The 24,869-nt window shown below is 51.6% G+C and overlaps 1 protein-coding gene across 2 annotated transcripts in view; it reads left to right on the plus strand.

The window, feature by feature from the left end:
* Positions 1–17,235, plus strand: part of RIPK4 (receptor interacting serine/threonine kinase 4) — a 32,492-nt gene extending 15,257 nt beyond the window's left edge. The window contains exons 4-8 of one of the 2 annotated variants that reach the window (XM_074033979.1): positions 1,491–1,540; positions 3,956–4,114; positions 4,862–4,965; positions 6,583–6,847; positions 17,082–17,235. In XM_074033979.1, the coding sequence (XP_073890080.1) occupies positions 1,491–1,540; positions 3,956–4,114; positions 4,862–4,965; positions 6,583–6,847; positions 17,082–17,218 (715 nt within the window). In that variant the 3' untranslated portion in view covers positions 17,219–17,235. Of the gene's footprint in view, positions 1–1,490; positions 1,541–3,955; positions 4,115–4,861; positions 4,966–6,582; positions 6,848–8,739; positions 11,385–17,081 lie in introns of those variants that run through there. The other variant, XM_005548641.4, reaches the window with a different exon arrangement.
* Positions 17,236–24,869: the final 7,634 nt, after the last annotated feature.

A 24,869-nucleotide genomic window follows, 5' to 3' on the forward strand; every position in this document is an offset into this window, starting at 1 on the left:
AAAAATAAATAAATAAAAACAGAAAGCGGGCTAAGTCCACATGAAACGGGTGGGTGCTTGTAGAGTTCAGGGATTTCTTTGCTGTGAGTGTTGCTGGCCAAGGAGGAAGAATGTTCCTGGGTCCATGTTCAAGCCAGGCTGACAGCTCTGCCCTGTCAGAACCTTGGCGATTTTATGACCCATGGGCTTTATGGTTTGTCTGTTGGAAGAACCTGCTGCTTTCAGTGGTCTGGGTGTCTGTACGCATGTTTGTACTTCCCGAAATTCACTCTTGATTTTGTGAGGTGAGCAGCTCATCTTCTTCATGGCACTTCACCTTTGTTGGTCAGAGATCACTCCCCAAGTCACCTGGTCCCTTCCTTTTTCAAATTGTAAAGGTCTTAATCACACAGACTCTTGGAGAAGAAAAGTGGGCGGGAGCATGTGAGCCAGCACTAAGCGTCCCGTTGTGTCTCTTATCCTGCAGCACTGTGACTCTGATCCAGCATTTGAGCTCTGCCTTTTGGTCATTGCCACCAGCAGCAGCCCAGGCTGACTGGTTTGACAGTAGCCATTGTGCATGTGCTTAGCTGGGGCTTTAAGCTGAGAGTTGCCTGGAAGTGTCACTTTGGAGACTAGTCACAGCTTGTAGAGTTAGGGGAGAGTTAAGATCCTCTCCATTTATTTTAGAGTTTGGAGTTTCAGCTTTTGAACCTGCCGTTTGAACTAATTTTTGATAGTAAATTCGGTGTCTATAAACAGCCACTCTCACCAACTCAGTGCTCCCTGGAGGCTCAGTTTTCGGACTTCTGTTTTTCTTTTCTTCTTCTTTTTTTTTAATTTGGGCACTGTTTTTGGTGTATCCAGAGTAATGTACATGAACATATCCTTCATATATCTATATATTTCTAAGCAGCCCCCGAAAAAGGCTTTGGGGCGTTTGGCTGTATTGCCTCCTGTGTTTTCTGTGTGGTTTCTTTAACAACTCTCTGACAATGAAATGTCAGCAAGCCTCAGTTAGGAACGCTGAAATCTCAGCAAGCCTAAGTTAGGAACCAGAATCCGTGTTTTCAGAGAATGAAATCATTGTTGGGGGAGGGGGACATGGGATTTGCCCATCATTCATTCACCCATTTCTTCAGTAAATGCCTGCACAGGTGCTCTGTGCCTGGTGCTTGCGAGGAGATGACAGTGAGGCACACAGGTGCTGTTCCCCAGGAGCTCATGCCCCATGTAGGGTGGCACCCTCTCTGGGAGTCCCTCAAGCTGCCTGAAGATTTGTAGCCCAGTTGACGAAGTTACTTGAGTCTGTCTGACATCTGAGCTGTCAACATGCTGGGCTTCACTATAGAGAGTTTTCTCTTTTTAAAAACAGGAGAAATATCTCAGTGTCATGGCTCTGTCTTTGGAAGGCTTCAGAACAGGTTTCTTCATGCCTCTTGCTGTGCATGAGCGCTTTCAGCTTTGAGTCTCTGGCTGTCAGATGCTAACGTGCCTGGTTTCTCTTCCAGCTTTGCCATCGTCATCTGGGGCGTGCTCACACAGAAGAAGCCGTTTGCAGGTGAGTGGAAGTGTAATGTGCTTGTCTTTCCTGTAATAATGGGGGGACACCTTGTTGTCCTTTCTCTATCCTAAAACAGAGCCCGTGATCCACGCCGCCGTAGGTGCTGCTCTGTGGTGTAATTTGCACGCGGGAAAAAGCACAGATCTGAAGGGGCCTGTTCAATGGAATTTTTGTAGGTGCCAGCTAGTTTTCTTTGGTTTTTTTGGTAGTAAAATATATATAACATAAAATTGGTCATGTTAGCCGCTTAAAGTGTTTAACTGAGTGACATTAACTACATCGGCAGTGTTGAAGAAGCGTCACCACTGTCTAATTCCAGAACATTTTCATCATGCCAGAAGGCAAAGCCCATGGCCATTCCGCAGTCCCTCTCCCTTCCTCCTGCTCAAGCCCCAGCAACCACTCATCTGCTTTCTGTCTCCATGAGTTTGCCTGTGCTGGTATTTCCAACTAATTCTTTTTTGTTTACTTAAAAAAAAAGTAATAAAATACACATAACAAAACTTAGCATGTTGACTGCGTGAAGCGTACAGTTCAGGAGTGTTATGTCTGCCCACGTGCTTGCACAGCCAACGTCCACAGCCGTTCAGTGTCATGGATTCGCATGCGGAAGCAGCGCCCCTGCCCAGCCTGAGAGCTGTGCTGTTTCCTTCCCCAGCCAGGCAGCGACCGTTCCGAACATCATCCTCAAAGTTGTCACACCTTGACTTACTTATCATAAAAATCTAGGACTTTTTAGCTTTGTTGGACAGATTCCCTTTTCCTCTAAAGGCATTTCTGGGCTACTTATGATATTTTGTGGTGTGACCGAAAATGTCTCAAAATGAAGATGAGAGTCAAGGCCTACCCCCTTGTTAGTTGGGCTCAGACTAGGAGCTGATGTATGGGAAAGGTGATGGGGTGAGAAGAGATCTTCCCAGCGTCGCAAGGTCAAGTATCTTGGCAGCTTTGAAAGAATGCCAATAGAAAGCACGGAACACGTTCTGCCAGGCCTCTGCCGGCCGGTGTCTCTCTGTGTTGCCTGACCACCTGTTGCCTTTCTTGCCTTCTGTACGTTCTCCCGCACAGTGCCTACGGCCCGAATGCTTGTGAAATGTGGCGGTGTCTGATAGATGAGGGGATCTGATAGATGTGACACTTGAAGCTAGGCACAGGGGACAGATCAAGGCTCAAGTCCCTGTGCTTTATTGCTGAATATGCCTAGTGTTCCATTATTGGAACGCTAAGCATGTGGGAATTATTCATATCCTACTGCTCAAGGTCATCACCAAGGTCTGATTTTTCAAATTCAAAAAGTTGCAGCCTCAGGCATAAATGGGTTAATAGATAGGAGGGGGTTCCAGGTGCAGGAGAACAAGGCCTCTCCCCAGCTTTTCTAGTCTGCGTTTGGCAGCAGGACATATTCCAGGTGTTTACGTCAGTTCACTTTCGTTTTATTTAGAAGAGCTGTTGGTTTTGGAAGTCTGAATAATCATGGAAATAGCCTGTTAAATACTTAAGGTATTTATTGCACAAGATTTAATGGGAAAGTGGAGCAAAACATCGTATGGAATCCTGGCAGCTGTGGGTGATTCTCAGCGGATTTTCCACACCTGCTGGGGCACACGGCCTCTCCAAAGAGCTGCCGTTCCATGGGCTGACGTGTTTGTATCTGGAGCGCAGAGAGGGCTGTTGGGAACAAGAAGCTTGGAGTCCACCTTGAGGGTTCCAGGCTATGCAGAAAAAAGAACTTGGCCCACTGGAGGTCACCCTGAACCCTTCCCAGTCAGGGTGGAAGTTGTGGCCATAATAATAATAATAGTATGCCAGAGCCCATGCATACAAGTGAAGGCAGTCAGAAAGGACAGGTGCGGCCCCACATGGTGAATTGAAGGGAAAGAGCCTTCCCACACACCCCAGCCCTGGTGCAGCTGCAGGGGAGGCCAGCTGGGGACCTGAGCTTGGGATTGGAGTTGGAACTGAGGAAGACTTCTTCGCCATTGTAGAGAGAGTTGGGTCTCTGTGGATGCAGGACGCTGTGGCTCCTCCATGGTGCGTGAACCTCATTCCCTTTGCTGGCTTGGGCTGTTGATGGAATGAGCCTCATAAGATATTGTTCTTCTTTGAACCTCATCTTCCTTTGGGTGGGATGCCGAGAAAGATCTCTGTGACCAAACACACTGACTCCATCTGGTAGATCAGAACCCAAGGAAAGAGGTCGATTTCAAAACTAGTAAACTAGAGAGCACGGTGCCCCGTGAGGATGAGGGTTACAGGAATCTCTGGCTATGGAACGGGAGGGGAAGCCGTCTCCCTGGGATGGTGTGGGGATGGTCCCACCGTGGTCCCCGGCAAGTGTGTCATTTCCTCCCAAGAGTGAGACGCTGCCACCCAGCCCTGCAGAGCCCCTGACTCGCATCCTTCCCTTGGCAGATGAGAAGAACATCCTGCACATCATGGTGAAGGTGGTGAAGGGCCACCGCCCTGAGCTGCCGCCCGTGTGCAGAGCCCGGCCGCGCGCCTGCAGCCACCTGATACGCCTCATGCAGCGGTGCTGGCAGGAGGATCCGCGAGTTCGGCCCACCTTCCAAGGTGAGTTCCCCAGGGTCTCCCCAGCACGGTCTGTGGGTGTCACAGGAGGTAGTGGTGACGGACAGGACAGGGTCAGGGACCAGGCCTGGGTGAGAAACGAGGCATGTAACAGGTGGGCCAAAATGAGCCCTGCACAGATAGGTTGGCCCCAGCACCTGCCTGTGGCCTCTGGTACTCAAGGCTCGGCCACAGCAGCTGGAACTGAGTCGCCTCCAACCATCCATCCCCTGCTCCCCGCCAGGGCTGGGCTTGCTGCCCAGAGGAGTCTGTATGGGAGTCTGAAGTTCAGGTGCAGCCATGCTCTTCCCGGGGACTCACCTGGCTGGTGGCTGGAGGTGTTGCCCTTGGGGAGTTGACTTCCTGGGACAGATGTGTCTCTGGCATAGGAAAGTGACCCTGATGAGATGGAAACTGCTGCATGTAAAGCTTATGGCAGGAAACGGGATGAATGGGGAGCTCCTCCGCCAGGTGCTGGCAGCTCTGCTCCCTGCAACTGGCAGGTGGGGCTTTCCCGGGGAAGGCTTCTGCTTTGAGTCTGGTGGGGCCTGCAAATGATTACCAACGGGGGGCCTGGGTTTGGCCAGCAAATCGCCCATGTAGGGCCCCTGGGCTTGCCTGGCGAGCTCAGCCTGGCCGAGGCATGTGAGAAATCCCCCAGCTTGTGGAGGCCCCGCCCGTGTTTAAATGGAAGGCTTGTGTACGTAGAAGTTATCATCCGAGTGACATGTCCCCTTTCTTCCCCACAAGAAATTACTTCTGAAACCGAGGACCTGTGTGAAAAGCCTGATGATGAAGTGAAAGAAACCACTCACGACCTGGACGTGAAAAGCCCCCCAGAGCCCAGGAGCGAGGTAATGGGCCCTTCCCACAGGGGTCTTTTGTCTCCTCGGCTTCCAGGCAGGGTTTCCAAACCACTCCTCCTCTCTGCAGACTCCTCCACGCCCGGACCACTCTCCCTCTCTTCTGAGCCCATCCCGCACCCAACTCCGTTAGAAGTGTAGGTCCCACGGGGGCTCAGGTCCACCTGCCCGACTGCATCCCCGCCCCACCTCCTGTCTGTGATTCTGCATGAGTAATGTAAGGGCTTCCCTGACACTAAATAGCCACTCATTGGATGTGCGTGGAACCACGGGGATCAGAAGGCCCAGCCCCAGACGGGGAGGGAGAGCTGGTGTCTGGGTGTTTTTGCACCTCTGGTTCGGGGATCCAGTCCCTTTATAGCTGCTCATAAATGGTCTGTACTCTGATGAGTGCCACCTAGGTGATTTCAGATGTGATAAGAAGTTCCAAGTGCCAGGGCTGGCTAAATACCCTTTCAGGTGATGAGACTGGAGCAGACCTGTGAGGCAGAGCTAAGTGAGCTTTATAACGTGTTATCTGGTGTTGGGCAATTGATCCCAGCCTGTCGGTGTGAGCTCAGGAGAGCCGGAAACATGTATGGCGTGCCCACTGTCTCAACATAAAGTGCATGCGTGCCAGTGAGTCTGGGAGCAAAGGTGCCTGGGGGTTGCTGGTGAAGAGGCAGACCTGGGCCCTGATAAGGGAAAGAAGGCAACCAACATGTGGGGGTGGCTTGGTGCACCCAGCAAGAGTGCGGGACATTGAGCCGTCCCACAGAGGGTGGGGATTTGGGGCAAATAGGTGTGCCTAAGGGAAGAAATGTGAAATCTTGTCAGATTCCACTTACCCACCAGAAACCTGCTGCCCCTGCAGTCCGTGAAGCGAGACCCTTTAAAAGGTGTCATTGGTGTGCGTCGGACTGGATTATCCCTCATCGTTGTAGCCGGGCCCTTCCCCCTTCCCTTGTCCCCACACAGCCCCCAGGCCAGCCCCACGTGGTTCCGCGGGGAGGTCGCAGTTGTAGCCACCTGTGGGGGTCCTGCCCAGTTCTTGTCTGTCCTCTTGTTTCCTGCCAATGCTGGCCTGTGCTGGGCAGCTGTGTCCTGCCACGCATGCTTCACCACACTCTGCAGCTTGACATTACCTGCCTTTTGTCTGGGTGACGCTGTGCGCGGTGCTACTGAGCAGATGGCATCCAGAGCTGCATGAGGCTGGATTTTGCACTTTTATGAAGTCGATCTTTCCTTAAAATGTTTCTGGGCTGGGTGGAGCCAGCGCAAGTCTTTGTAGCTCCAAGTCTTTGAGCTCCCTGGCGCTGTGCGGCTGCGTCGTCTGAGCTCCACGGCACTGTGTGGCTGTGGAGTCCGAGCTCCCTGGTGCTGTGCGGACCGACGTGGTGTCTGAGCACCCGGGTGCTGTGCAGACTCGGCGTCTGAGCTCCCTAATGCTGTGCGGAGGCGGGGTCTGAGCTGGGGGACCGATAGGTTATCTGTGTTGCTTCCAGGTTCCGTCCTTTCTTCCCCCACCTCCCTCCCATGGCCCACCTTGCTCTTTCGTGTTTGTGTCATGGGCGGGCCATACGGGGTATGGCAGGGTCTTCACCCACCCCTTCTTCTGCATCTTCGCAGGTGGTGCCTGTGTCTGCCAGGCTCAAGCGGGCCTCCGCCCCCACCTTCGATAACGACTACAGCCTCTCCGAGCTGCTCTCACAGCTGGACTCTGGAGTTTCCCAGGCTGTCGAGGGCCCGGAGGAGCTCAGCCGCAGCTCCTCTGAGTCCAAGCTGCCATCGTCCGGCAGTGGGAAGAGGCTCTCGGGGGTGTCCTCGGTGGACTCCGCCTTCTCTTCTAGAGGATCACTGTCGCTGTCCTTTGAGCGGGAGCCTTCGACCAGCGGTAAGTGGGGACGCCTCTTTGTGTCCCGGGAGATGCTGGGCTCGGCGGGAAAGTTGACTGGACTCAGTGAGCAGCTAAACAGAATCAAGGGGAAGTTTCTCGACCCAACAATAATTCTTCTTTGTGTTCTCTCTGTCTGAAGTAATTAATTTTGGGTGTTGGGCATTTGGCTCCATCCTATGTCGCTTAGCATACGTGGGGAACAGGCCACATCACCAGTCCATGCAACAGTCTTGCCTGTGCCAGTGCCATGGGTAGAGGCTGACCTCTGGTCTACAGATTGGAAACCCCATCCAGTGCGGTGAGCCCGGCGAGGAGCTGAGCCCCACTCCCTGGCGGGCCTCCTGTCTCCAGGATGGCAGTCCCACACCCTCTGCTCAGATGCTGCTGGGTACACACCCATGCCTTCCATATGTGGGCTCCCCATTCACGGTAGTCCAGGCCTTGTAATGTGTTGGTTATCCTTGGAGGTTTTAACACCAGGCCACCTTTGCAAATCTCCTGTTAGGGAGGAGCACTTCTCACTTAGCGAATCTTATCTTTTTATGTTAATTTTGATGGCTTTTGTTTTTGGAAGGTGCTTTTTTTCCTATCCCTGCTCCAGGGTGCTGGGCCTAGTGGTCATTCTGGCTTCCTCTTTGCCAGCTGCAGTGGTAAGATGTGTTCCTGCCCTATTCCTGAAGGGGCTGCAGCTCTGATGGAAAATACAGGGATTTACGCTCAGGGCTACAGCCACGGGGGCTGAGGGCCAAGGCTGTGATCTTGGGGGGAAGGATGTACCAATCCATCCTGGCTTTTCCTGGTGGATTGGTACATCCTCTTGGAGGCAAAGACTTTTCCTGGATCTTACAGACCTCCTGGGATTTTTAGATTAGAATACTGGGGGCAAAAGAGGGTGTCTTGGGTTAAGGAAATGCTACATAGACACAGTGGGGAAGACCTGGTGTGACGGCAGATAAGCAGTAGGTGATGGGGTTGAGGAAGAGAGTCAGGGCCAAGTCTAAGACTGGGCAGAAAGAAATACCACCATCTCCCATGGAGAAGTACGTTCTAGAAAATTCTCTTTGGGTCTAATACTCTGAAATGGCATATCGTCTTCATGCTCGAGAGAGGATTATTTTACTGGCTCTACTCGGAATACCAGTGTTCAAACACCAAGCCCGACTGGGAGGGTTCCGTTTTCTTAACACCTTAACACCGCCACCTTCCAAGTCCCCATGTGTTTCACATGAGGGTGGAGGAGAGTCTTATTTCAGGGACTCAGAATTCCAGGCACTACAGTAGGATTTTTGTGGTAAATGCAACTTTTCATCTTGAGTGCTGGACTAACGTCTTCCTGAAACAAGAGGCTCGGTCCCTTCAGGATTATCATAGCAAACTTCCCTCTTGACCTCCCCAGGTCAGGAGGTGCCACTTCGAGGTGGGGCAGGAGCTGCAGCAGCCCCTTCCAGCTCTGGGCACCAGCTCTGCAGGCTGCTAGGCCTGGGGTGTCCGTGGATGGCAAGTGCCGAGGCTTCCAGGCGAAGGGGTCTCCGGCCTGGTCTTTTAGTCTGTGCCCTTTTTCCTTCTTTCTTTAATGAAGGAATGTTTGCAGTCACTGCCATCTCTAGGCACCAAGGGGGTTCAGCACCCCGCAGGACAGCGAGAGTGGGTTTTATTCTGCAGACCAACTAACGAGCACCTGAAAGACATTCGCCAGCCTGCCCCGGGGCTCCCACTAGGACTGACCTTAATCAGGAGGCACAGATAATGCTCAAACATGGTCAGGTGTCCAGCGAACAGCCTGGAGGCCTTGGCACTCCTCCACCTGAGCGCCACAGCCAGGCTCCCAGAGACGCTGCGTCCCTGGATGTGCAGCCGCGCTCTGACACTTGCCTCTCCTCTCCCTGCAGATCTGGGCACCACAGACGTCCAGAAGAAGAAGCTCATGGATGCCATCGTGTCTGGGGACACCAGCAAGCTGATGAAGATCCTGCAGCCACAGGACGTGGACCTGGCACTGGACGGTGGCGCCAGCCTGCTGCACCTGGCGGTGGAGGCCGGGCAAGAGGAGTGTGTCAAGTGGCTGCTGCTCAACAATGCCAACCCCAACCTGACTAACCGGAGGGGCTCCACCCCGCTGCACATGGCTGTGGAGAGGAAGGTGCGGGGCGTCGTGGAGCTCCTGCTGGCACGGAAGATCAGTGTCAACGCCAAGGATGAGGACCAGTGGACGGCCCTCCACTTTGCAGCCCAGAACGGGGACGAGTCTAGCACGCGGCTGCTGCTGGAGAAGAATGCCTCGGTCAACGAGGTGGACTTTGAGGGCCGGACGCCCATGCACGTGGCCTGCCAGCATGGCCAGGAGAATATCGTGCGCATCCTGCTGCGCCGAGGCGTGGACGTGAGCCTGCAGGGCAAGGATGCCTGGCTGCCGCTGCACTATGCCTCCTGGCAGGGCCACCTCCCCATCGTCAAGCTGCTGGCCAAGCAGCCGGGGGTGAGTGTGAACGCCCAGACACTGGATGGGAGGACGCCCCTGCACCTGGCTGCACAGCGCGGGCACTACCGCGTGGCCCGCATCCTCATCGACCTGTGCTCCGACGTCAATGTCTGCAGCCTGCTGGCACAGACACCCCTGCACGTGGCCGCAGAGACGGGGCACACGAGCACTGCCAGGCTGCTTCTGCATCGGGGCGCCGGCAAGGAGGCCGTGACCTCCGACGGCTACACTGCTCTGCACCTGGCTGCCCGCAACGGACACCTGGCCACTGTCAAGCTGCTCATCGAGGAGAAGGCCGATGTGCTGGCCCGGGGACCCCTGAACCAGACGGCGCTGCACCTGGCTGCTGCCCACGGGCACTCGGAGGTGGTGGAGGAGTTGGTCAGCACCGACGTCATTGACCTGTTTGACGAGCAGGGGCTCAGCGCATTGCACCTGGCCGCCCAGGGCCGGCATGCACAGACAGTGGAGACTCTGCTCAGGCATGGGGCCCACATCAACCTGCAGAGCCTCAAGTTCCAGGGCGGCCATGGCCCCACCGCCACCCTCCTGCAGCGAAGCAAGACCTAACTGGCTGCCTGTGGAGACCAGGGGTCCATGTGGGGCTCTTGGTCCTGTCCTGTCTTCCTCATGGGGATGGAACGATCCTGCGTGGGGCCCTGTTGTGGCTTGCCTAAACATTGACCAAGCGGAGGTGACATGGTGCCATCGGGAGGTGGCTGCTGCTGACCGGAGTGTCCCCTCCAGGCGAAGCTGGCTCAGGTGCATGTGCCCGCTCCATCACCGATCTAGGCACCTGCTGTCTGAAAGGACCGTGGGTCAGAGTCATTTCGTTGTGCTCCTAATGGGCTGCTGAGGCTGGTCTCTCAGTGATGAAGCCCCAGGCGAGGAAGCATCCACTCTCTCCTGAGGCGAGCCATCTTGGGCCGCTGGAGCTCACCAGTCTTGAGGGAAGAGGTGCAGGAGAAACTGTGTTTTTTATCTTCATACACAGCAGTGGGCAGAGAGGCCTGTCTTAAAGTTTCCATGGAATTGTTTTATAAAATATCTTAAGAGATGAATGCCTTATCAGCTGCTGCTTGAAACCTGTTAAAAATGTTCATAACATTGGATAGTCTAGTCTGTAAATGATGACTAAGTAGTGGGGTTGGCTTTGAAAACAAGTTTTATGCAACAAGGAGTGAATGGTAGCAGCCAGCATTGCGGGACGTGTGTGTGGCCAGCTCTTAACCATTCCAGTCTGTTACTTTGGTGAGTCCTTGTGGACAACCACACACACGTGCTCACATGGTACTAGCTGCTGTTCATTTCTCATTGTCTAAGGTGTTTTGGGAACTCTAGAGCCACAGGCATAAGAGTCATTAAAAAAATTCTCCGTTTGTAACCTCAGTCCTGGGGACTGAGGCGAGCCCCCTCAGGTCGCTGGAGTGCAGCAGTCTTGGGGGAAGAGGTGCAGGAGAAACTGTTTTTTATCTTCATAGACAGTATGAAGATAGAACTATGTAGTATTACCTAGACATGGACAGTATTACCTAGGTAGATGCACTGCTCATCTGCGTCCTTTCCAGCTCTCATTTTTGGTAGGTGATTTGGGATAAGGATAGTGTTTTGGGGTTATAGGGGGAGGGTTTCTGACCTGCTTTGCAGACATGCATCCGCACCTCAGCAGTTTGGGGTGTGGCCCCAGGGCGGTTATTGGATGTAAAAGATGCGGCCCATCTAGTCTCGCAACTTAACTATTACCTGTGTCCCATAGGGTGCCTTCCTAATACTGTTATTAGAATAAGTTTGTTGCAGAACGTGACCCTGTGTGCAAACATGTACCATGGCCTGGTATATGATAGAGATTGATATTAATGTACCATGTATGTTAATGTGAATCTGTGGGCAGGATACTTTTCCATGACAGGAAATATCCAAGCTGTTAAAACTGGCTATGTTTTAATATGCCTCATTTTGCCTTTACTGTGTTATGCTACTATTGTGTGGACTGCATGAGGGACGAAAAGTTCCATTTGGTGTCAATAAAGCAAAGTACTTGCCTGCTTTTTTGAAGCTGGTTGAGACTGCTTTTTCTTATCAACAAGCTCATGTAATCTGATTTCTGAAAACCAAAGGCTTGAGGCAGTGACAGAAGCTTGCAGATGGCCTTCTGGAAGGGCCCCTGTGTCCTGAATTAACCCAGGCCGTGGGGCCATGAGAAAGCAGAGGGTGGAGCTGGGCGTCATCCTCTGCCTGGGTCCCTCCACACACGGGTGATCCAGTCGGGGAGAGAAATGTGTCTGGATGAAAGCTCCCAACACTAAAGTTTTTATTGAAATGTTATAGTTCTTATGTTCTGTATTTTGAAATATTTTCATATTGCAGAAAAGTGACAGGAATAGTACATAGAACTCTGGTAACCCTTCAGCCAGATTCCCTGTTTGCTTATATTTGATTGCATTTGACTTTCTCATCCACCCACCTACCTGTTTGAGAGTAGGTTGCAGACAGTGTGCCCTGTTACTCCTAAATACTTATGTGTACATTTCCTAAAAGCAAGAGTTTCTCCTACATCACCCACAGTTTACTCATCACATTCAGGAAATTAACATTGGTACAATATTACCATCGAATCCACAAATTATCTTCAAATTTTGCTAATTTTATCTCAAAACTGTCCTTTATAGAAGAAGAAAGTTGAAAAACACAGCAGCACCTCTTTTTTTTCACTCTGGCCTGGGACCCCATGGTGTTTCAATTGCCATGTGGCTTCCGTTTTCATCAATCCTCAGTTCTGTCTTCTCTTTTCTGACTTTGAATTAACTTGTGACATGAGGCTCCTTCATGGGTTCATTTAGACCTTTTGGGAAGTAAGGCCAGTTATTTGGTGGGATGTCCTCAGTTTAGGTTTATGTAATTTTCCTCAAGATATGGTTTAGGTTACACATTTTTGGCAGAAATACCACAGACATGATACTATGTACCAAGGAGGGCTTTTTCCTCTCCCACTGTTGTTTATTTACATCAGTATGCAGTTTTGGATCCCTGTTTAATCGATGGGTTATACTCAATTATTCTGATGGTCAGGTTAGCCCTGATTTGGCTGGTTTGGGCACCTCTACGCAGGCTCCTGTGCCCCCTCACCTCCCATCTTTCTCTGAGTGCTTTCTTGCTTTCTGACACAGTTCCAGGACCACCTTGTACGTACTTCCCCAGCCTTGGAAGCAGGCATTTCTCCAAGGAAACCATTTCTCTGAGTGGAGAATGGTTCTTAGATGCCAAGATCTGGGTGCTAGAGGTGCTCATTGTTCCTGGGCTGTCATTGCTTCTAGGCCCTCAGCAGACAGACCTAGAAAGCTGTGTGTGACTTATGCAAATATCACATATACATTTCTGTGTCTTATTAGAAACAGATTTCACATCCATGCCTTCGGTTACAGCCCAGCACCCCAGCAGTCACTCTTGCTGGTCTGTATTTGTATCTCTTTTCTCTGGCTATGAGAGCCATTCCCATCATCCTCAAAACACACACATGAGGTCAATCAAGGTGTGTGATGATCTCCCTGACACACTGGTGGCCTTCTTGGCTGTGCCGTGCCTAGTGACCCTGTCAGCCGGGCTCCCTGGCCCTGCAGAATGGTGACTCACCCTTAAAGATTTTTATGCCAGGTCGCGATGCCTAGGAACTGTTTCTTACTAAGACTGTCATTTGGCTTAATTTCCCTTTTGTTTTTTCATTTGGGAACCTACATTTTTCCTTGCCTGTCTTGAAATAGTGATAATTTAACAAGCCTCCCGTTTTTCTTCTTCTTTTCCCAGAAAATTCGGGCATTTTCCTTCCCCTCTGATTCCTATTCTGTGTTTTTTTCGTTCAGGAGCATCTTCTGGTTTGAGGATTGAATGCATTTTTATATCTTCCACTTTAGGAAAAGTCTGCCCCTTTGTTCCTGGGAGGAAACAAAAGTGGGTCTTATGCTTCACATGCTCTACAGTTGTTCTGGGGCCAAGGGTCTTTTAGTACACCCCTGGCTATTCCCTCCAGAACCCCAGCCCTGAGCAATGTCAGAGAGATGATGACAGCCTGCGTTCATCAGCTCTGACATGTGGAGATGGTAGGTTCTAGGAGAAAAGTGGTTCTCCCTGGCTGGGGCAAGCCAAGGTGCAAGACAGGTCCACATGCGCTGACATCCAGGCCCCCAGACCATTTAGCTCACTGCAGCCCTCCCAGTGGCCGGGGGATGAGGTCAGGACCAGGGGGATGTGGTGCCAAACTCCCCCTCATTATTGACTGGGATATCCAGTTCAGGTACCAGCCAAAGAGTAGTAGTGGAGGATTCCACCCAGGCTTCCCACTCTGCCCTGCTTCATTCACACCTCTATGACACCAGCTCAGAAAACTCCTGTCCTTGCGATGCTTTCTTCCTATGCTCCTCCATCCTCAGCTCCAGCCAAGTCAGAAACAGCCTGCTGGGCTCAGATGCACCAAGATTTCATCGTCAGCACCCCACCTAGACCCACACCTGAAGCCACGCTCTTGGAGAGCAGAGGGGAACACCTGACCCACGATTGGCATGTCACTTCTGGTTCCATGGTTTCAGTACCCTGTCCTATAAATCTTAGGACTTTTTGGGCCCCACTTCAGAATCCTTCTGAAGTCCCTCTTGAGCAGAGGGCAGTGTCCAGTCAACCTCTTGGTGCTTCACCAAGACGGCTGACAGCACCAGGACCTGTATACCTGAGGGCTTCCTTGGCAAACAACTGGTTTACCCAGACTGTCCCACTCCCAGGCTGTTGAACCAAGAGTTGCCATCTTCTCCCAGGCCCTTGAACCTGACTGACCCCAGTACTTAGGGGACTTTGTTTACCAGGACCATCCACAGTGCCAAGGTTAGTTGCTCATTTCAAAAGAGTGGGTGTGGTGTGTGAAGGCCTCCTACTGGCACTGCAGAGGGAGGGCCAGGCACTGGCACAAGGTGATACTTGGAAGACAGATTCCCTGACCCAAAGGTGACACTTTGGATGCCAGGTTCTTGACATCTTGGACTATCAACCCTGAACATATTTTCCTTCCTCCCTCATTTTGTCCTTCTTTCTTCCCTCTCTTCCTCTCCCTCTCCCTGCTTCTCCCTTCTTTTATAACTAATTGTCGCATAAGGTCAGGAGTTCAGAACTCCACTGCACGAGGCAACGGGCCCCTGTTCTCAGGTGCCTGGGCTCTGACTTTCTCTGCACTGCACACCTGTCCACGGACATTGATGTTCAGGAGGGCAGCGGTACCAATGTTTACTGCACAGTGAGGAGGCACTAAGTGGCCAGTCTGTTCCAGGAATGGTGCTAGTCACTGCTTTAGGCCCTGCAGGCAAATAATAATGATGATAATAATAATAAGTACTGCTTCATGAAATCCAATGTCAGAAATGGCTGGATCCAGATGTTCGGTGTCTCCTTTCCCTGTGTCACCTTTAGTAATGGGTGAGCCCTTTGCAAAATATATCCCTGTCTTCTTGTCTCCAAGGTTAAATGGCCTGAGGATCTCAGCAGAAAGAGAACTTCTTTCTCCCAATAGTTCCCCTTTCCCAAACTCCAAATTAAACATCGTTCATAGTTTCTTAGATGTTATTTTTTCTGCATTCTAACAGCTATGAGGGAGTCAATGGCCTCTTACAATAGTCATTGGCAGCATTTTTTCCTATTTTGGAGGTGATCAGGACAACAGTACATTTAGAATTCATGGCACCTCAGAATGGATGCAGTGTGGTGACCCCGCAGCAGGTTGCGCCCATCCCCAAAAGCCAGCATTTCAGCCCGGGGATGGAGGGTTCCAATGGCCCGGGCTGGGCCAGGCTGGCAGATGCCACCCTGAACGTAGAGGGAGGTGGTGGTTTCCCAAGGGAGAATCAGGAATGCCGTTCCTGGAAAAGGTGGCCCAGAGGCCAGTTGTCACAGCCACAGAAGTCCCCACCCAGGATCCCTCACAGGGGCCCTATGGAGGGCTCAGGTACCACTGGAGAATGACCTGGAATTGGGTGTAGAACACATGCATTTGCTCAGAAAAATGGAGGACTCCCTCATCCAGGGTGTCTTCCTTCTGAATCATGGGATGTTCTGGAAGGTTCTGGAAGGTCTGCCCAGCAGTGAAAACTCTGCACAGCAGCTTTGAAGTCATAGTGGGTGGGTCAGAGTGAGAATCTGGGACCACCCACTGGATCCGTCAGAGGTGAGGGAAGAGCCCCTGGCCACAATCCTTGGTGAAGTTCCCAAATTGCATCCGGAGTGAGGAAGAAAGTCATCTCCACATGCTGAACTCCAAGAGAGTCAGGGTAACCCAGGGTGGGACCTAAGAGAGTGCACGCTTACTAGAAAAGGTCATGGCCCTGAATGAGGGTGAGCCCTGGGATGAACACCCCCTTGCTCAGCTGGGCACCTCAGCTGGCTTCAGGAGTCAAAAAACCTTCCGGAGCCTTCCAGGTAACTGCAGTGGCCACGATGAAGGTGCTCAATAAAGGGTCTGTTTCCTAAAGAAACACGCTAGGATCTACATGTAAAATGTTAGCACACAAAGGAAGGAAGTTTAAATTTAAAAAAAAAATGCGTTGGATGCTGAATTAAGAAGAAAATGCTGGATTAAGAAGAGAAAGTGGGGAAACCGGGGAGTGAGGGGGTGGGCACGATGAATTATTGGCTTCTCATTTCTCCACACAGCATGATGTAAACCCAACAGTATGAATGTACAGCTGCATGGAGCTCTTCAGAAAGGCATTCCCCAAAGCATGAGCAGGGCTGGCCCCAGAAAGTGGGACTCAAGGGTCAGGGGAGGACCTCCCTTTACATTGTCATGTTTGGATGGACCTCACCCCTTGGAATAGAGCCTGGAGGTTTCAGCAACCTCAGCCCCTCTGAGGCAACCCAGAGGAACCTGGTCTCTCTGCGGTGTCTTCCTTCCTCCTTACATCACTGCCTGGTCCCAGTGGTGCTACTGGAAAAACTAGACTCAGGGAGTTGGCACCTGGCAGCTCTGCAGGTGGGGCTGGTGGGGAGGCTGCCCTTCTTCCAGGAGAAAGGATGGGGTGGCCTCCTCCTGGACTTTGGAACTCAGGCAGAGCCTCTCCTTATCCTTTGCATCTTTCCTGGTGGCTGTGGGGAAGAACTTGTTCTTCGAGGGCTGCCTTGGTTGGTGTGGGGAAGGACACTGGGCAATGTGGGACCCCATCTTTGCCTTCAGGGAATGACCCTTTATACATGGGATGATGCTGGAGCCAGGGCATGGCCGCATGCTGGCACACAGCCAAACCCATCACCTTTGTGGGCTCAGTGAAGCCAGGCCAGGCCCCCTGAGGAGGGGTCTGCTGAGGAGCCAGCCCAGCTGGTCTCTCCAGGGTGCGTGGGAAGGGGTGCATGGAGGAGGAGGAAGGGAGGGAGGGTGCAGAGGGATGTGTCCCCGAAGAAGAGCTGGAAAGTACCCTCTCACGATAATGGTGGAAATAGATTTGCTGGCATTTCCCTTCCTTTGTTGATCAGCCAAGATGTGTGACTGACAAGCCCACCTGGTGCCCTAATGAGGCTGTGGCTGGATATTGTTGCCTATAGGCCAGCCATGGGCCCGGTGGAGACCACACTGGGAGGTGATGCGAGTCTGTCTGTGGGCCGTGTGGCTCTGAAAACCATTTGTTCCTAGACCACGATGAGCTGAACAAGCATTTAGAAAATGTATGCTCATTAGACAGAATAACGTTGTCCGTTGAATCTACCACCAATAATGTCAATCTTTAGGGGTGGAGGCACCAGACTCTGGAGGACAGAGAGAAGAGTGGGACAGGAGAGGACTACCTGAGCGCCCTCACCAGGAGCAAGTAGACACCCAGATGGCTTCCCAGTCTCCACTCCATCAGCAGACAGGACAAGTTTGAACCAGGTGTGCCTGAACCCCATGACTCCAGGCATATCCAGAGAGGGGCTGGGGGAAGCAACTCAACAGGAGGAAATTGAGTAGACTCTATGTACTCAAGGTGTCACCTGCACCCCACCTCCACCCCTGCAGCCTCTCTCCCTTCTCTCAGCACCTCAAGCAGGAAAAGATCTGCAGACCTGACATTTAGAGGTTCCCTCCATCATGCTGCAGTGACAGTCACCCAGTGATAAGCTCTCCCACACACATAGAGCTTCCAGATATCTGTGGCTAACTTATCTGAAAAAAGAACAGAGAGCCCACTAGAACAAAGAAAGCCCTAACATGAAAGACAAAGACACGACCATCCTAACCAATCCAACAAGCAGATTAAAAAATTAGAGAAAACAAAATATGGATCAGAAGAAGATTTTTTCAAAATCTATAATATCTCAGAGAGAACATACATTTTAATGAACACCAGCTCAGGGATGTGTGTGTGTGTGTATTTAGAGAACAGAAATGGAATTTTTTTAATGTGATGAGAAAAATAAAACTCTTGAAAGTAGAAAATAAGTCTAAGAAATCAAAGATAATAATTTATCACAGAAAAAAGAACAAATAGACAAAGACGTGGAACATAGGAGAGGAAAGGAAAGAAAATCAGAGAATTATTCCAGGAGGCCCATCATCCGAATAATAGGAGTTTCAAAAAAAGAAAAAGAAGAAAATGTTTCCAAACTAAAGGACAGGAATTTCACATAAAGAGGACACAGCAAATCCATAGATTAGTGGCTAGAAGAATGGCCATCACAAGCCTAGCATGGAAGGATGCCAGGTTGGGGATGGGGTGGTGATGCTAGGACAGGGATGGGGAGGTGATGCTAGGATGGGGCTGGAGAGGTGATCCTAAATGCTTCCGGGTGGAGTGCAAGGAGATACTAAATCAGATATCAGATGCATCAGACTTCTAGACAACAAAAAGAGAAGCTTGAAGGCAAGAGAACAATGCTGTCAACATTTGAAGAAAAGTGATTTTCAATTTAGAACTCCTTTTAATTTTGTCCTTCAAATATCAACTTCCTGTTCATATTTCCATTTTTCTATCTCTTTGTGCTACATTCTGCATAAGTTACCTTTAAATGCAAACTGTCCCTTCTAGTTGCTGAGTTGAGCTAACTTTGTTATAATGAGGCTGTATCTATTCTGCAGTTAAGATATCCACTGAGATTTTTATTTCACTCACTATACTTTCCATTTCTCAAAGTTCTACTCCTTTCTTTCTGAATCTGCCTTGTTTTCTTGGTAGTGTCTTGTGCTCATTTCCTTGTTTTACAACTATAATCATTTTAAACATACCCGTTTAAAGCATTCATCTGATAATCCTATTGCCTACAGTTCTTAGGGATCTAATTCCTCTGCTTGTTGGGTCTGCTGGTGGATTGTTTCCTTATGTGTTTCATAATTTTGGATTGTGAGTTCATTTTCAGTGGGGCTCTAGCTGTGAGAATCTTTTGTGCTTGGGCTGAAGCTGTCTTTACTGAGAGATTTTTGTGTTTGCAAGATTCTCAGTTGTCTTGCCAGCCTGTGATCATTTTTTGTGCTAATTCTGTGGCTCTGTGAGTCCTGAACTGTGCAGGGAGTATAAATTCAAATCCCAAACCTGAACAAGACAGGCCCATCATTACACATTCTCAAGGGGCATTCCCTTCTATTCCCTTCCCTTCTTCCTTTCCCTTCTTCCCTTCCCTTCTTCCCTTCCTTTCTTCCCTTCCCTTCTTCCCTTCCCTTCTCCTCTCCTCTCTTCTCTTCTTTTTTTTTTTTTTTTTTTTTTTTGCTCCTGGCATGGTCTGAGATAGATATGCTTTCAGGTCATCTTCCTTTGCTGGTGGGTGGCCAGCATTTTCTCTCAGGGTGGCTCTTCAAGGATTTTGCTTATAATATCCTACCTCATTTGGGGCCCCTGGCCTTATCTTCTGTCTCTGGGCTGTTCAACTCAAGATCCCTGGGTGCCAATATTAGTGCAATCCCCATGTCAGTCTCAGCCCAGCTGGTGTTCACTACTCAGGCTTTCTTTCCCTCTTCTTTTGGTCCCTGGATATTTTGTCTCTTTTCTTCTTGTATGTTTAGCTAGTTATTTAAAAGGAGTCTCACATTTTATCCAACACTTGTAGCTGTGCAGTAGGAATGTTTTCATGTTTAGTCCACGCAATTGGCAGCAAAGAATGCCTCCTCCAAGCTAGAACTCAACATCCAGCCAAATGAGCAGGCCTGGGTTGGGTGGAATCACATTGAATCACAATGATGTACAAACAGTGGATTTTGATTTCATTGTAAATGATGACATAACTCTATAGGGTGGCTGTGGGTGTGGGTGGGGCTGTCAGGAAAGCACTAAATCTTCATCTTCCCTAGTTGGGAATAAATACATAAAATCTTAAACAAAAAAGCAAACAAACATCAGTGTAAGCATGTGATAGGGGGATACTAGAAGAAAGTGCTGCAAGATTGGAGCGTGACTGCCTATGGTGTGAGACCTGGATTTCGGGTATGAGCAGGTGGGAGAGCAGGGCTGCATGCATTGTGTTTTCTTGCCCTGAGTTTTTCAGTTTTTGCACTGTGTGCATTTACTGATTTGGTAAGACACAGACAATAAAAAGGGAAGCTTGAAGGCAAGAGAACAATGCTGTCAACATTCTAAGGAAAGTGATTTTCAATCTAGAACTCCAATTTGTCCTTCAAATCTCAACTTCCTGTTCATAACATCTTCTATCTCTTTGTGGTATATTCTGCATAAGTTACCTTTAAATGGGAACTGTCCCTTCCAGTTGCTGAGTTGAGCTAACTTTGTTATAATGAGGTTATGTCTATTCTGTAGTTAAGATATCCACTGAGATATTAACATGAGAGAGGTGAAAACGCTGCCTAGACTTGTTTTTGTCGGCAGGAGGGTCCAAGAGGGCTCAGAACAGGAGTGAGCCGGGGGCAGGCAGAGGCGTGGGGAAGTGGTGGGTGTGCCTTCTCTCCGAGGGATCCCAGAATGACAGGCATCAAGGGCGTCTGCTTTTACTTTCTATGAGGGCTACCTTGGGTTTCAGCATTAGTTCCTACAACAAGCATTTTTTTCCACACCCCCTACATGCCAGCTACTGGACTGGGTGTTGAGAATTTCACAGCTTTCGTGGAGGAGAACAGGTGATGTCCCAGGTGCATGAGTGACCTCCTAGTTGATGACATAAGGGATACCATAAAACCTGCTCCATTGATTTAGAGCTGATTCATTGACGTACAATCATCCACACCAGATTTCTCTTTCCATGCAAACAAACCCTCAAAGGCTCACAGTAGCTCCTTGGGGAGGTGGCATTCCCAGGGAATTTTCCTTCCCTTTCCTTTAGCCCGGAGTGGGAATAATCGATGTTTACCAGGTGCTGAGTAACTGGGTGGGGCTTCTCTAATGAGCCTGTTCCTCCTGCTCGCCTCCATGCACCCAGACTCTGAATTTGCCGCTGAAGGAAGCAGAGGGCCCTTTGCCTCCTGCCTCTGACCCCTCGGGTGGCTCCAACCTTGACCCCTCTCTGAAGCCCTAACCAGGTTTCCTCTAGCTGCCCCCATGTGTGGGCAAGCCTGGCTGCCTCCTGTGACCTTAGTGGGTGGTGGGAGGCGATGGGGCCCCGACTTTAACAGCACTGCCTGCGGCCTGGCCTGGTGGGTGTTGCCCAACCTGCTAAGGTGAGTGGATCACACCCTCCGTTTCCTTCCATGGGGACCTTCATCCTCATGGCAGTGGAGGGTATGATCAGAAGACCAGGTTCCAGGTCTGGCCCTGCCGTTCCTGACCCTCTGTGCCCTTGGTCAAGTCATGCCTGGAAACGGAGGGAGGTTGAGGTAGACATTCTACAGATCTAATGTTTTATAAACTATGAAAAACTGTTGGTGGCACAAAGAATTGGGACTCCAATGACTACATGTACACGTGTGTATTTGCATAGCAGCACTATTCACAGGACTGAAAGAGGAAATAGCCCTCATGCCCATCCACAGATCAATGGACTCACAAAATGTGGTCTACCCATACAATGGGATATTATTCAGCCATAAAAAAGAATGAAGTTCTGATACGGGCTACCATGTGGATACACCCTTCAAACACGATGCTGAGTGAAAGATGGCAGGTGGAAAGGCCACATGTGGTACCACCCATTTTATATCAGAACAGGTGAATCCACAGAGACAGACTGGTGGCTGCAGGGGCTGGGGAGACAGTGTTTCACAGGGCCAGGGTTTTACTTGGGTGAGAAGGGATGTTTTGGAGCTAGAGGGTGAGGCTGGTTGTACAACATTGTGAATGCACTAAGTGCCAGGGATTGCTCACTTTAGAATGCTCGGTTTTATGCTATATGAATTCTCCCTGAATAAATTCAACACCAATGTGGCTGCGAAACAGAGGCAAGTCCTATATGGCCAGGACATGAGCTAAAGCCAGCAAATGGGCGTGTGTTCACGTGACTCTTCCGGTCCCATTGGAGGGTTGCTGTGAGGCCAGGCATGCCCATGACAGTTTTTTTTTTCCAACCTTCCTTTTTTTGTTTCGTAATTTGCCCGATTGCTTTTTAGCTGTGCTAACATCCTGAAACCTACCTATGTGGTATGAAGTCAGACTAAAGCATTCATTCATTCATTTCTGCGGTCGTTTGATAGATGTGTACTGCACGGGACCACACGCCAAGGGAGTTGGCCGCCAACAGGACAGTCAAGGCACCAGGGAGTCCAAAATCTCCCAGAGACACCCAGCTCAGCGCACTGGTGGTCACTTCCTGTCCTTGGGTTTACAAGGGTCAGGACCACCAAGTCCACTGCCTTCTTCCCTCTACCCATCTACTGTGTGATGGTGGCTCACCAAGGGAGCCACATGAGGAGGTGCCCAGGCTGGAGGGCCCGCCCTCACACACCTGACTGTCCTGCAGGAAGAAGCAGCAGGAAGGACCCTCTGCCAAGGAGAAGGAGGGCACGCTGGGGAGTGCCCAGGGGCAGGCGCTGCTCGTTGGAAATGGGGAGGACGTGGGGATGCTGGGAGCAGCCCCAGGGTCACCCTCAAAGTGATTTCTGGACCCTTTTTGGAGCCAGCTGGGCAGTGGCTTAGAGCTTTCTCCCTGGGGCCCCAGCACAGGAAGGAGGTGCTGATGAGGAGAGCGTCTGGCGGGTCTGGCTGGGAGACAGGTGCCAGGTGGGAACACTCAGCCAAGTCTCCCTGGTCAGAATTCCCTGCGTGGCCCAAACCTTAGCTCCCATGAAACACGTTTGTGGGAAGGGGTGGCTCAGGGGGGTGCCCTGAAGACCACACCTTCCTGGGAGCGCTTCTAAAACAGCAGATCAGAAAGACTCCCAAAGGGCCCGGGGAGGTGCCGGGCACAGAAGCACTCTGTGGGGCGAGGCCCTGTGGGTTTTCCTGGAGGGCACTGTGGAGGCGGCTGTAATGAGCAGCTCCAGACGCCCGGGTGGAGCAGCGGGGTCGGCCCAGGAAGGAGGAGCCACAGTGGGCGCTGTGGGGTCTTCCGGGTGATGTTTTGGCCACAATCTGACCCTCCTGAAGGTCCCTTCCACCCTCACTGTGCCTGGGGAGCTGTGAGCCCCCAAGGAGCCTGCCTGTGCCCTTCCTGTCTGCACTGGCCTCAGGGCTGTGCACGCCATCCCAGCTCCTATTGGCTTCCACTACTGGGGGACAGGCAACATCATTTCCATTCTGCATGGTGCGAACTCAGGGGAGGGGGACCCAGTGTGCCTGGCTTCCCAGGGGTGCAGGGTGACCTGGAAGTCCCACATGTGTGCTGGGCCACGCTTCAGGAGGGAAGGGGTTAACCAGACAGCCGGGCAGCCTCTGAGGCTGCCAAGACACCAGGAACCGCTTCTACCTATCCGGGCACATTTTTCCTTCATTTCTCAGAGCCAGCGCAGCCTGTTGCGACCTGCCACCGGAAATCATCACCGTGATCTACCTGAGCAGGCCTCCCTGGGGCGGTGGTGGCCTCCCCAATGGGCGACCTACCTGCAGGCCTCCCCTCTCCTTACAGCTCAGGGCCAGGGGGCGTGCTGTCCCGCCACCCACTGGGAGGGTTAGGACGTGACAGCCAGGGGACAACTGATCTAGTCTGTGTTTGTTAAAACGGAGGCCATGGTCATCTTTTCCTAGGACATGGACTAGCTCAGGCCCCAAGACAGGCCGAGAGTCCAGCCTTGTGTGCATCCCTGCGAGGGGAGACATTAGCAGTGGGAGCCAGGCCTGAGCAGCCCGTGGGTACCAGGTGAGGGGCCTGGGGTTCCACTTCTCCCAGTGCAGGGACAGGAGGCTGGTGCCCAGAGGTGCAAGGCCTCGGTGTCAGTGAGACCTGGGCCTGAGTCCCGGTCTGCCACTCGGGGGTCGGGGTGAGTCATGCCTCTGCAGTGTTCAGCACGCAGGACCCTCCATCAATCCACGCCAGCCCCCATTTCCCCAGACCTGCCGGTCCTTTCCTGCATTTCCTGGAGGTGCCAGGCCCCCGCCTGTCCCGCCCCCTTGGTGGGAACCCTGGAGTCTCCCATGGCTCCTCTCTTTGCCCACTTAGCCCAGCCTTGCCACCTCCTAACCTCTTCTACTCTTGCACTCTGTCCTTGCTGCCGGCCTCATCCTGCCACCGGCCTCTTCTCCAGAGAATTTCTTGGGACCCACAACACTGTCCTGAAGTGTCCCATCCTCCAGCTGACCTTCAGGTTCCATGACACCCCGGCAGGGGAGGGTGCAGGTTCCATGACACCCCCGCAGGGGAGGGGTCACCCTGGCTGCCATGGCTCTTTCCCACCTCTGCGCGTACAAGTCCCTCTTGCCGTTCGCCAGCCCTGCAGGCCACCTGCTCTCTCCTCTAAAAATTGCTCCAGCCCTGCCATCGAGGCAGAAGCAGTCCCCATTTCTTCAGGTCTGGCAGCATTTTGCTGGGACTTCTCTATGGCATGAATTTCATTCTGCTTTGTGTTGTGGTGTCGAGGAAGAAGAAAGAAGAAGAAGGAGGAGGAGGAGGGGGGAGGAGGAGGGGGAGGAAGAAGAAGAGGAAGAAGAGAGGAGGAGGAGGAAGGAGGAAGAGGAGGAAGGAGGAGAAGGAGGAAGAAGAGGAAGAAGAACAAGAGGAGGAAGAGGAGAAGGAGAGAGGGAGGAGGAAGGAAGGGAAAGGAAGGAGGAAAGCCAGAGGGAGGGAGGGAGGACATGTAGAGAACCCAGACTCCCTGTGGGCCCCGCACCGAGCATTTCACAGACCTGATTTTGTTTGGTCCCTGCAGCCTCTGCAGCGGCCTGCCTGGCTCTGAAAGCAGGGCTCTAAGGCACGTGCCCATCAGCTCCTGGGAAAGGGAGTCTGTTAGGGTTGCCTCTGCTGAGGAGAAGAGGGCTTTGACCTGGCTGGAGGCAGAGCTTTCTGTGGGGAGGCCAGGCTGGCCTTGCTGCTCTGCAGCCTGCCTGCTTTGTGCCGTGGAGGCAGGAGGTATGGGGGAGGCCAGGAGAAGCCCTGGACATGGCCAGTTTTATGTGGGTTCTTAGGGAACTGACAAAGGCAACTTTAAGCTTTGGGTCTCTTCTAAAGGACACCAGTGTTCATCATGAGGAAGGTGCTTGGTTAGAAAACAGATTCAGACTGGCTGTGAATCAA

Source organism: Macaca fascicularis, chromosome 3, assembly GCF_037993035.2.
Source record: "Macaca fascicularis isolate 582-1 chromosome 3, T2T-MFA8v1.1".
NCBI classification, from domain to species: Eukaryota; Metazoa; Chordata; class Mammalia; order Primates; family Cercopithecidae; genus Macaca; species Macaca fascicularis.